An 11,660-nucleotide genomic window follows, 5' to 3' on the forward strand; every position below is an offset into this window, starting at 1 on the left:
TGGGCTTGACTAAGAGAACAAAGTATTAAGTAGTCTTCTGGAATGGAAACACAAGACGTAGCATCCACTCAAACTAAACATACCAACTCAGTATTATAAACAAATGAAAAGGGACTTCCCTGGTGGTCCAATGGTAAAGAATCCACTTTCCAGTGCAGGGGACTGGGGTTCGATCCCTGGTCGGGAACTAAGATCCCACATGCCGCAGGGCAACTAAGCCATAGGCCACAACTACTGAGCCTGCGTGCCTCAACTAGAGAGAGAAAACCCACACCACAACTAGGGAGAAGCCCGCGCACCACAACGAAAGATCCTGTGTGCCACAACTAAGACCCGACACAGCCAAAAATAATAAATAAATAAATAGATAAATAAATAAACAAATGAAACAGTAATATTTTGCTCTTTTAAATTTACAGTCATTTATGTATTAGGAAATTATTTTGGCCCTCAAAAAAAAAAGGGGGGGGGGGGAACAGCGCTTCAGTATAAAGAGAAATTACGCAAATATACACACACCCCTACATACTTATTCTACAGTCAAGCCCTTGGTACTTTAAAATAAAATATAAATCGTTATTGTTTATTAGAATGGCTATGTTAATGCCACCATAACGTCTATGCAAGCCTTTCATGAGTCAAGAGGCAAAAACGTCAGGGATTCTCTGTAGTGGGTTAGAGATTCTGCCAGCAAAGAAGGGGAGTGGCTGAGAACAGCTGTTTAAGTGTGAGTCACCACTTGCTCTGACTTCTGACCTCTAATTTTTTTAACTTCAGGACTTTCTCAGGTAATTATAAGATCTACCTACCAAGGTTCCAGTGTAGAGTTTTCAAGAGCAACATGTCACAGGGACACGGGGACACAACTGTCAAAGAAGAAACACCAAGTCCTACTGACTAACACAAGAAGACCAAGCAGGGTCCACCTAACAATGCTATCTGCACTTTATTGCCCAAATTATGAGATTTGTAGAACTCCAACCAGAAACTGATAGCACAGGCTTTGGAGGTAAATAGCTCTAACTTTGAATCCCAGTTTCAAATCCTAGTTTCACCATCTATGAACTGTGGACAGTCCTTGGGCAAATTACTTAACCTCTCAGTGCCTTCATTTCTACATATGTAAAATGTGGATAACACAGTACCTACCTCAAAAATTGTTATGATAATTAAAATTAGATAATATAAGTACTTTAAACACTACCTGGCATATTATACATAATCAATAATTGTCAACCATTATTAATGTCATTACTACCAATAATAGTGGTTTCTTTACTTCTCTTCTGATCCAGAAATCCCACTTCTGGAAATCCACCCTGGAGAAATAATCCAAACTACAGTAAAAGCACAAAAACACTTATTACAATGTTATTTATAATGGTGAAAAGTTAGAGGAACCTAAATGTATACCAATAAGGAAGCAATTGAGTAATTTATCAAATATCCATTCAGTAAAATATCACTCCATCACTAAAAAATACGTTAGAAATATAATAAAGAATTATGGAGCAAAATAACTAAGGGTTTACAGGATTTTACAAAGTGAAAAAAAGCCAAGATTTAAAGCTATATGTATAACAATGTAAAATTATATTTTAAATGCATATAAAAAAAGACGAGCAAGTAATACACCAAAATGGTAACAGTGGATGTGAGAGGATAATGAAATTTGGAGTGATTTTTTTTTCTTTTCTATACTATCTGTCATGTAGTCATTATTACTCTTATAATTTTAAAATTAATTTATTTTTAAATATGTTTAATTTGCTGCAGATTTACTTTCATATTTATTAAATAGGATTATTAAAATGGTAATAAAATTTAAACCACAAAACTATATTACTGAAGTAGTTTAAGATTAAAGTAGAAATTAAGAATAAAACAAATGCTTCAAGTATTAACGTTCAAAATTAAAATATCACTTTTTAAAAATCTGAGCCCCTGACGAATTATGTGCTTACATTTAAATTAAACAGAGCCCAGGGAACATTTTCATCTGAGACTGAATGATATACAGATTTTTTATTTTAAAAGCAGTGTCAAGGAAATGAAATCATTTAAGAGATATGAAGATATAGTGCTGTTTTTTAGTCTTGGGAAAACCATACCTCGTAACAAAGCCTAAATTATTCCTGGTAACAAAGTAAAATAGTAATAAATGCCTTTCCATTTGAATAAATCAAATATTACATACAATGTATATTTTCATTGTTTTAAAATGTATCCATTTAGATAAGGTATGACAGAAATAATGTTTTACAAATTGGGGAGCTAGACAGTCAACAAACATTTTATGAATCCCAAAAAACATCTAAATATACAGGGGAAAAAGAGAAACAAGTTTACAGCCAAACTCACACTATTCTCACTACTGCCCAAATTTGCTCTTCTATCAACCGCCCTCTATCATGTTGATGCTGTCACACTGGGGACCCCCACAGCAGTCTTACTACTTCAGAGGGTCTCCAATTCATCCCTTCCCCCTTTTCAGCAATGGCTCACACCCCTGGGTTTCCTCTTCACTGCTCTAGCCCAGGCTTCCCCAATTGACACCCTACACACACCACACCCTTTCTATCTTGTTCATTCACATCAATCCTCTATATAGATTAGAGGAACAGAATTACTAAAGCACGGATTTAAAAGCCATTCCCTTGCTCAAAAATATCCAATGGTTCTCCAATATCTACAGCACATGGCCCAGGCTCCTCAGTGTGGCTTTCAGTGTCAGTGCTGACAAACGTTCCAGCAGCATCTCCAACTCCTCACCTGGGTACACCGTAAACTCCAGGCTAAGCCTCCTCAACTGTGGGTCCCAGCACACATGTCACTGTGTATCCTGTCACTGTAAGTAGTCACAGTTTGTAACCAATAATGGCTCAAGTACCAAAACTTATGAATTATTTACTTTTTAAACTAAGCTAGAAAGGATTCAGGTTTATGCCTATAATGTCTTCTCATGTACCTGCGTTACATGGGGGTGGAATTTCTGCTAGAACAGTGTGAACTGCCTATCATTCTGGGTTCCCCATGGAGGTGTGTTACACATGAAATCTCATCTGTCACATGAGTCCACACAGTGGAAAGCTGTTCCAAACCAGGGTTCCTCAAAGAGTGGCATCACCAGAGGTACCTTCCACCTGCGAAGGGAACAAGCAACCTGCCTCACTTCAATGTAATTGGTCAACAATTAAATTTTAAAAGCCACCTTTCTGCTCATAAAGAGCCAGGGGAGGGGGACAGAAGGACTCTAGAGGCAACCAGACACTAGGAGAAGAACTTTTTTAGAATCGCTCTACTCCATCAAGATGGAGATAGATTATTAGCAAGTTGGAGGCCAAGAATTTCATTTTATGGACTTTCTACTCACACTGCTGATAGGAAGTTTCTTTTTTAAACAAATATACTTAACTTTAAAAAAATAGATATCTAAAAAACAATATGGGACTTCCCTGGTGGCACAGTGGTTGATAGTCTGCCTGCCAATGCAGGGGACACAGGTTCGAGCCCTGGTCCGGGAAGATCCCACATGTCACGGAGCAACTAAACCGGTGCACCACAACCGCTGAGCCTGCGCTCTAGAGCCCGCAAGCCACAGCTGCTGAGCCCACGTGCCACAACTACTGAAGCCCATGCACCTAGAGCCCGTGCTCTGCAACGAGAAGCCACCACAATGAGAAGCCCGCGCACCGCAACGAAGAGTAGCCCCCGCTCGCCGCAACTAGAGAAAGCCTGCATGCAGCAACGAAGACCCAATGCAGCCAAAAGTGAATAAATAAATTTATAAAAATAAATCAATAAAAAACAATATGAAGTATATCATAAAACAGAAGGTACTTAAATATGGAAGAAAAATGAGTGGGCTTCTAGATTACAGCATATGGGGAAAGCCTGCTCTAAACAAATAGAGCTACCTGCCTTTCTTCCAGCTGTGACTGCATTTTACTTCCTCTGATCCATTTTCACACTTTTTCTTCCACCTGTGATGTCATCTTTTCATCCTCCCTCCACCCAATCTCTGTCTACTGAAATGCTAGGATATAGTCAAATGTCAGTTCCTCATCAAAATTATCCAAGACTTCCCAAGCTCCCTCAGTCAGGCCACCACTCTCTTGTAGGTGGTCCAACTGCATCTTGTAGTTCTGCTATTGTTTAAAAACTCATCTCTTCAAGTAGATGGAATGCTCCCTGAAGACAGAGAATATACTGATTCATCTTTGGGCATCACAGAGAGCATAACTCTGTTATGCCACAGACTATACAGAAAATGTTGGTTTAATTAAACTGAATTTCTAAACAATCTGTTCAGAAGATGCACCATGGTCAGCAGTCAGGTTCCTACATTCACCTACAAACAGCTGCTAAGCACAGGACAGGGATGGGTTATTAAAGGGAAAGTGCCGGGTTTCCCTGGTGGCGCAGTGGTTAAGAATCCATCTGCCACTGCAGGGGACACGAGTTCGAGCCCTGGTCCGGGAAGATCCCACATGCCGCGGAGCAACTAAGCCTGTGCACCACAACTACTGAAGCCCGCGCCTAGAGCCCGTACTCCGAAACAAGAGAAGCCGCCGCAATGAGAAGCCCGCGCACTGCAGTGAAGAGTAGCCCCCGCTCATCTCAACCAGAGAAAGCCCGCGCACAGCAACAAAGACCCAACGCAGCCAAAAATAAATAAAAATAAAATAAATAAATTTATTTTTTAAAAAAAGGGAAAGTGCCTCCCCCTTTTGAGGCAGAAATGTTAATGTGCCATTTTAAACCAAAATAACCTGAATTTTCTCTTAAACCATAAGGCATTTGTCCACACTAAATCTACAGGCTTCTTGTACATCAGTAATGTGGCAGCCCAACATTTATTAACGTCAGTTGTAACGTCTGGAAGGCAGATCATTCATTATGCCACTCATAATTTATTTATTTGGAACTAGTATATCTTATTTCAGAGAGGAGCCAATGAAACTTACATAAATACATATACCACAAGATAAAATGACATATCTAAGAGGAGAAAGAGAAAAATGGGACAAAGGAAAACTAAATGTAGGAAATATAAGCTGTCCTGGGAGTGAGGTTCATGTACCAAATTAATAAAATTCTGCACACTTGCTAGAGGTAGGTCAGAGGTTTGGCTCTAACACTTCTGGCAGCCAACAAACACAGGATGATCCAATCAGTTACATGATTCAGCATCCTTAAGATAAAAACAAAAAGCTCTTAGAGAACTCTCTCTTCCTTGGTCCTCATAAAGAGGATATTATATACTGTAACAAATAAAGTCCTCAGTGACGTCCCTAAAGTTGATTTGTCAGAGAGCTTTGGGAGACCGTCCCTCATAACAATCCTCACAAACAAATGCCAGCACACAAGTCAATAAATGCAAAATGACAGAGAGGAAGGAAGAGGAAGGCAATCAGGGCAAGGTGGGGTCCGGGTACACAGCTCCCTGCAGGTCTAGATTTATCAGAGACAGATTTTATTCTATCTAGACTAACCTAAAATCCAGAGGCTTCAGGCATCTAATTCTCTTTGAAATTATAAACAAAACTTGATGCTAATGTCCATTTCTCTGGGGGATATGTTGGTAGTTTCATAACATCCTCAAAGAGAAGCATGACTCAAGAAAAGTTAAGAACCACTCATCTAAAGAATCAGACTGTATATATCCTTCAGGTAACCCTCCATAAGCAGTTTTTCTTCTGAGCTTCTGAGAAGTGCTAAGCCTCAAGACTATAGCCCCTGACAAGCACCGGAAGTATAGCTTCTCTCTGATGTGAAGTGTGGAACTCTAAGCTTGAACCACTGGCCAAGTTGTGTGTCAATTTTATGATACAATGATATATGACCTTTAATACAGTAATGTCCATAAGCATATGGAACACATAACAATCATTCTTCTATATAAGTTTCAGCCATGAACATTGACAAAGGTGCCTCAAACGGTCAGTGATATTTCTTCTAGCTAATATAAAAAGTTTAAAACAAAAAACACATTTTGCCTGTGGATAAAAATTATAGATAAGCACCAAAAACAATTTTCTTAGATAAACAGTATTTTGTAATTTTAAAAATAACCTTTCCACATTAGTTGATACAATCTAAGCTATTTTTTCCTTTTTGTTATTTTAATTTTCATTATACAGCAAAAGAGTCACTGCCATAGCTTTAGACACACACACACACATACACACACACACACACACACTTTCAACCATCCACCCATAGTATGGTGGTTAGAATGTTACCAAGGGCCCAAGGGAATCAAGTAAGGAAGCTGGCCCATAGCACCTCTAAAAAAAACATGGCTCATTAAGATATCATCCATTTGGAAGTCACAGCCATCCAGAGTCTGGTCCTCAGCATAACAAGTCTGGAGACACAGCTTTGTCAAAAATACACAGTTGAACAGACTCAAGAGAACTAACTCATGTTAACAACTCAGAAGAGGCTGAAGTACAAGTCAGAATACCAATTTATTAATTAATCATAAAGAATATTCCTTTTCACTAATCAGAAAATTTGCACCGGAAGCCAGGATGCTACTTCCCCAATGCTAGGATACCTGGAATCCTAAATTAATAATCAGTTCACCGGAAGTTAGAACAAACAGTGATAGAGAGTTCGGTGGATACCTAATGAATTATCTATATCCAACATACACCTTTCTAGTGATCAAAGTTGTGGCTTTCATGTGTAGAGTCTCTTTCCTTCCCTTGGATACTGTTGCCCCAACACTGCAGACTTTTTGGTCTCTAAGCTTTCTTCTTCCACATCCTTCTCTCCATCAAGTATTTTTCTAGATAGGGTATTAATACAACTGATGACGGTGAACCTCACATGCATTATTATGCGTATTTTTCAGATTAAAAACTCCCAGATAAAGCTGCTTAAGCAACTTGCCCAAGGTCACAGCTAGTTTAAGGCAGAGCACAGATTCAAAGCCTACACTTTTAACCTTGCAGTAAATGATGCCTTCAAGGTGTCTTTCCCAGGGCCTCGCACCTTCCAATTTGATTTAAATGACCCTCTTCAGTATTCCAATAACACCCTAAGCACACAATGACTGTAATTTCTGGTATACAGGTCTATCTCTCTCAACACACTGAAACTTTCTGAGAATGGGAATCATGTCTCATTCACCTCTGTATCCCTGGTGTGCTATCTATTTACCTAGGTAAATATGCAAACTAATTTGTCCACTGGTTTAATATAAAGCTTATCAAACTGAAGGCCTTGAATAAGCCATGCAGTCTAAGGAAGGTCACAACTTCTGCCATCAATAAACATCTCATCTAAAAAACAGAATGAAATAGATATACAAGGTGGCTTAGGTTCCTTCTGTATCTAAAAGCACTACCATTGTACATGGGTCCTGATTTTTAATAGCCTATCTTATTCGTTTGAATTATTAGCAATAAAATTAAATTCCTCATCATCTTCCATAACACACTACGGACAACATATATGTGTATGTAGAGAGTTCAGAAAAGGCTTCTTCTTTTCTGAAAGGTGATAACTATCATCTACACCAAAATCAAACAGTGGCACCCTCCTCTGGTGAATATTAAAGAAGCTAAACAACACAGAAGACAAGAATTAGATGGTCGGATTTTCTTTGAATGAAAGAAAAAGGAAGAGAGAAATACCTAAGATTATTTGTCATCACATTCCCAATAGCAATTTAATAGCTCTTTTTTATAACTCCTTATTTTGCCCTAAAACAAAACCAAAATGAATGAACTGGCTATGCACTGTAGGATATTATAGACAGAACAATTGTTCTGTTTTTCAGGGTACTGATAATATTAATTATTTTGCAAACAGCAAGCTTTTTAATATAAGGCACAATGAAACTCATTTCATAGTTTAGCTAACAGTGATGATCTCCTTTATTATTTAAAACTTTAATGAAAAGCCCTATACATGTAAAATGTTTCTAGTTAAATAAAAGCATTTTGCATGTCCCTTTTCTGAATGGTACATTTGCCAGAAGATAATACTGGAAATTTTTCAACCTGGAATCTGTTGGAGTCTTCAATATTCACTTTTTAGAATATAAGCTTAGAAGAAAATTTAAAAATACCCATTCACTTACATGTGCAGGCTCAAAACAGGCCAATACAGCACACCCAGACGAGCACAACCCAGAGTTTCACAACATTAATACTACATCCAGACCTTTAAGTTAAGAATAAAACTGTACTTTCTAACACAAGAATCAGATCATCATCTGCCAACAATTTTAATGTTAAGTTTTTAATAAATATAAGCTTTATTAAATGATTTACAACAGTCGAGGCACATAAAATGAAAATATAGACATTCTGACTCAGACCAGGAAACAAATCAGCCATTATATTGGCAACCTTATCTTTCAGATATGTTTTTTTACCCAAATACACAGTGTATCTTCCCTCAATTAACTTCACATCTTTCACCTACCCAAGGGGAAAGGAAAGAACCCCATACTACACAAGAGGCTACAAATTTACAATCAGTGAGAAACCTTCGTTTTGAAACACAGAATATAGAAAGGGCTAGGGTGGATGGAAGATAGCAAAAACTGATTTCAGCTCTACCAAATAAATTTTCTAATCAAGTTTGTCATTCCTGGCAAAGTTGGTTCTACCAGGTAGGTACATACAGTATGTGGGAAAGATTAGCAGAGTGGTGGGTGAAGTGACCTTGTATCAAAGAGAGAATGCAGTTAAGATACCCAGTTGAGAGCGTTCTCAATGGTCACCCAAAACAAAGGCCAAAGAACAAGCTTGAAAGAGAATGATATCCCCTACAGCCCACCCAGAGACCAGAAGCACCAAGAGAATTGAGGGGGGAAAGTTGGATGGGAGGAGGGGTTGGGGGGAGGAGGAAATAATGAAGAAGGGGTGGTGAAGAGGGAATGTGGGGAGTAAGAAAGTATGCTTTAAAAAAAAAAAAAAAAGTATGCAGCAATGAAACTCTTTTCCAAACTGCCAAGTTTAGAGAGATGGGATGGCTGGCCTGCTACTCTTTGGAGCACGGCGCTGGAGCCACATTTGCCACTCACTTCGCCTGGGCCGATGCCCAAGGACCAAAGCCAACTCTCGCCCCGACCTCCAGGAAATCTGAGCCCCGACAAGCAATCAGGGTGGCGCAGAAATGCGGGAGAGGGACTTGAACCGGCCTCTAACCTCATCTCTTGCTCCCACATGAACCCCAAATAAAGGAATTTAAAAGCAGGGAGACGTCTGCGTCCCACGCCGGCCAGGGCGCAGGGGCGAGATCTGGGCACCGCTACCTCTGCGGGGACTGCCACCTCTGCAAAGGCCAGAGGCATCTCGGTGCCGCGCCTCGATCCAGCTAAAAGCAGGCGGCCAGCGAAGCGCTGCTGTCAAGTGGTCGGATTGCACTTGCAAAGTTAATGGAACTGGGAAGAAGCGCAGCGCTGCCCCTCGGGTTCCTCCTCAGGGCGAAAGAGCTGGAAAAGAGTCAGAGCTTCCTTCATCCTCACTAAGTCCTCACTGATTTGGCTCTGCAGATTTTATCTTTTTCCTAACGAGAATCAAAGATTTCTTCCTTATTTGCGCTGAGGCCCTGGGCCAAAGTTCACTGTAGAAACCATTAACTCTCCCAGCAAAACTAACACAGTCATTTGCTGGGCTCTGGCCTTGGGAAACCTCATAAATTATGAGGCACGAAATAGGTTATGGGTGAGCCTTCCTCCCCCACACTGGACCCTCAGTACAAGAGGTCTGGATCCCGCGGTGTTTCTGGCAACTTGGCCACGTTTGGAACTAGTGGCTTTGTCCAGCCCGACACCAGGTCATCACCACGCCCCTCGCACTCAGGTGCTACCCGACACGCACACCACGTCCTGTTGTTTACACATACACAAACACACACACACTCAAACAAAGCCCCAGAGAACTCCTACCTCGCCCCCGTGCCCGTCGAAGATCCCGAAGATGGACGGATGCGTCTTATTGGCTAGGTCCGTAAGAACTTCAAAGCGGTCCTCCATGTGGTCTCTCCGGCCCTGGATGGAATACACAGCCACATTGTGGCTCTTGAACTCCCAAGTCTTGGAAAACTCGGCCTCCAGCACGTCGAGCCCTCCCAGTCGGTCGTTCTGCATGATCTCGGCCACCTTGCCCTTCACCATCTTGACGGCGTCCCGGCTGGACTTGACGATGGTCTTCACCTCGTCCGTGTGGAAGAAGTAACTCCACAGCGCCAAGCTGATGCACAGCAGGAAGAGCGTCTCAGGTCTCAGCAAGAAGTAGCGCATGATGCGACCCAGTAGAGACAGCAAAGTCATTGTATCCTCTATCATTTATTATCGCTAGAGCCCCAACCGCCAGCAGCGACGCGCGCCCCGAAAGCTCGCCGGGTCCCGGAGCACTGCGGGGACAGCCCGCGGGGAGGGAGGCGGAGCAGCAGCCGAGGGTTAGGGGGAGGAGGCTCACAGAGCCGGGCGGGAGACGGACGAGCAGGCAGCTCCGAGCCCGCACGGTGAACAGAGGCAGTTTCCCTTTTGTCTCCCGGCCTCGGCGGCCCGGAGGCCCGCGCCCAGCACACCGACGTCTGAGCCCACCGCCCGCGCCGCCTCCCCTCCCTACGCCCCTTTGTGAGGCGGCGGCTGCCGAGACGCCGGCGGTGGCAGCAGCAGTCGCGGGTGCCGGGGCTGGACGAGAGAAATCAAGTTCAAGTTGCGCCGGGCGGGTCTGCCGCGGTGGGCGGGAGAGTTCCGGGGCTCTGGCGCCCGCGCGGCCCCTCCGCGGGTGCCCCCTCGCTGCTCCGGGGAGCGATCGGCAGGTGAAGAGGAACGAGGCGCTAGAGCCCAGCGGGTGAGGGATGCACGTCCCCTTGGTCGCCGCCGCAGGGGAGCGCAGAGCGGGCCGAGCTCTCCGAGTCCTTCAGACACCCAGAGGGCCCCAGAGAATAAAAGTTTTGCGGGAGCCTGGGCAGAGGCGGGGGTACGCGGAGCCCGGGGACGCAGCACGATCGGCGCGGAGCCGCAGGCGGCCGGCCGGGCTCTGCCTGCCTCTCCGCAGCACCTCCCTGCTCCGCTCCGCTCGGCTCTGCTGGGCTCGGGCGCTCCCTCCTCGCGCCGCCGCTCGCGCTCGCCCCGCCCAGCGCTCGCTCGCCCCGCCTCGCCCCGCCCCTTGAGCCGGGACTCGAGGCCCGGAGGTGCTCGGGCCGAGCTGTCAAAGGCCGAGGCAAATCGGCGGCGGCTGGCGCGCTTGCAACTGCGGGCAGTCTGGACGAACCGAGGGGGGGAGGGAAGGGGCGCGTCTGCAGCCGAGCTCGAGTGGATGGTCTTGTCTGCCTCTTGTGCGAACTCTCAGGACAATATAATACTGACCCTGGTAGGCTGAACGGTGGTTTCGCGGGATCCACTGCTACCGGCTGGAAAACAGAGGGCCGCACGTGAGCGTCCCCCCCTCCGGCTGGCGGCACGGTAGTGCGGTCCCCGCCTCGCCCGGCATAAGGCAAGCGAGAAGGGACGCACTTCTCCTGGCTCGCAAAGCGAGGCAGCGAGCTCGGACCCTTGGTTTTCTGGGACAGAGGCCTGCCGGAAATCTCCCCAGAGGCTGAGAGCGAGCGTCGGGCCTAAAAACCTCGCGACGCGAAAAGACCTCCCGAGAACAGCGGGATGTGAGGACTCACAGCCACGTGGA

The 11,660-nt window shown here is 44.0% G+C and overlaps 1 protein-coding gene across 1 annotated transcript in view; it reads right to left on the reverse strand.

Moving 5' to 3' along the window:
- Positions 1 to 11,075, reverse strand: part of PPM1L (protein phosphatase, Mg2+/Mn2+ dependent 1L) — a 310,451-nt gene extending 299,376 nt beyond the window's left edge. The window contains exon 1 of the mRNA XM_061193485.1: positions 9,914 to 11,075. Within this exon, the coding sequence (XP_061049468.1) occupies positions 9,914 to 10,312 (399 nt within the window). The 5' untranslated portion in view covers positions 10,313 to 11,075. The remainder of the gene's footprint in view (positions 1 to 9,913) is intronic.
- Positions 11,076 to 11,660: the final 585 nt, after the last annotated feature.

This window comes from Eubalaena glacialis, chromosome 6, assembly GCF_028564815.1.
Source record: "Eubalaena glacialis isolate mEubGla1 chromosome 6, mEubGla1.1.hap2.+ XY, whole genome shotgun sequence".
In the NCBI taxonomy this organism is placed as follows: Eukaryota; Metazoa; Chordata; class Mammalia; order Artiodactyla; family Balaenidae; genus Eubalaena; species Eubalaena glacialis.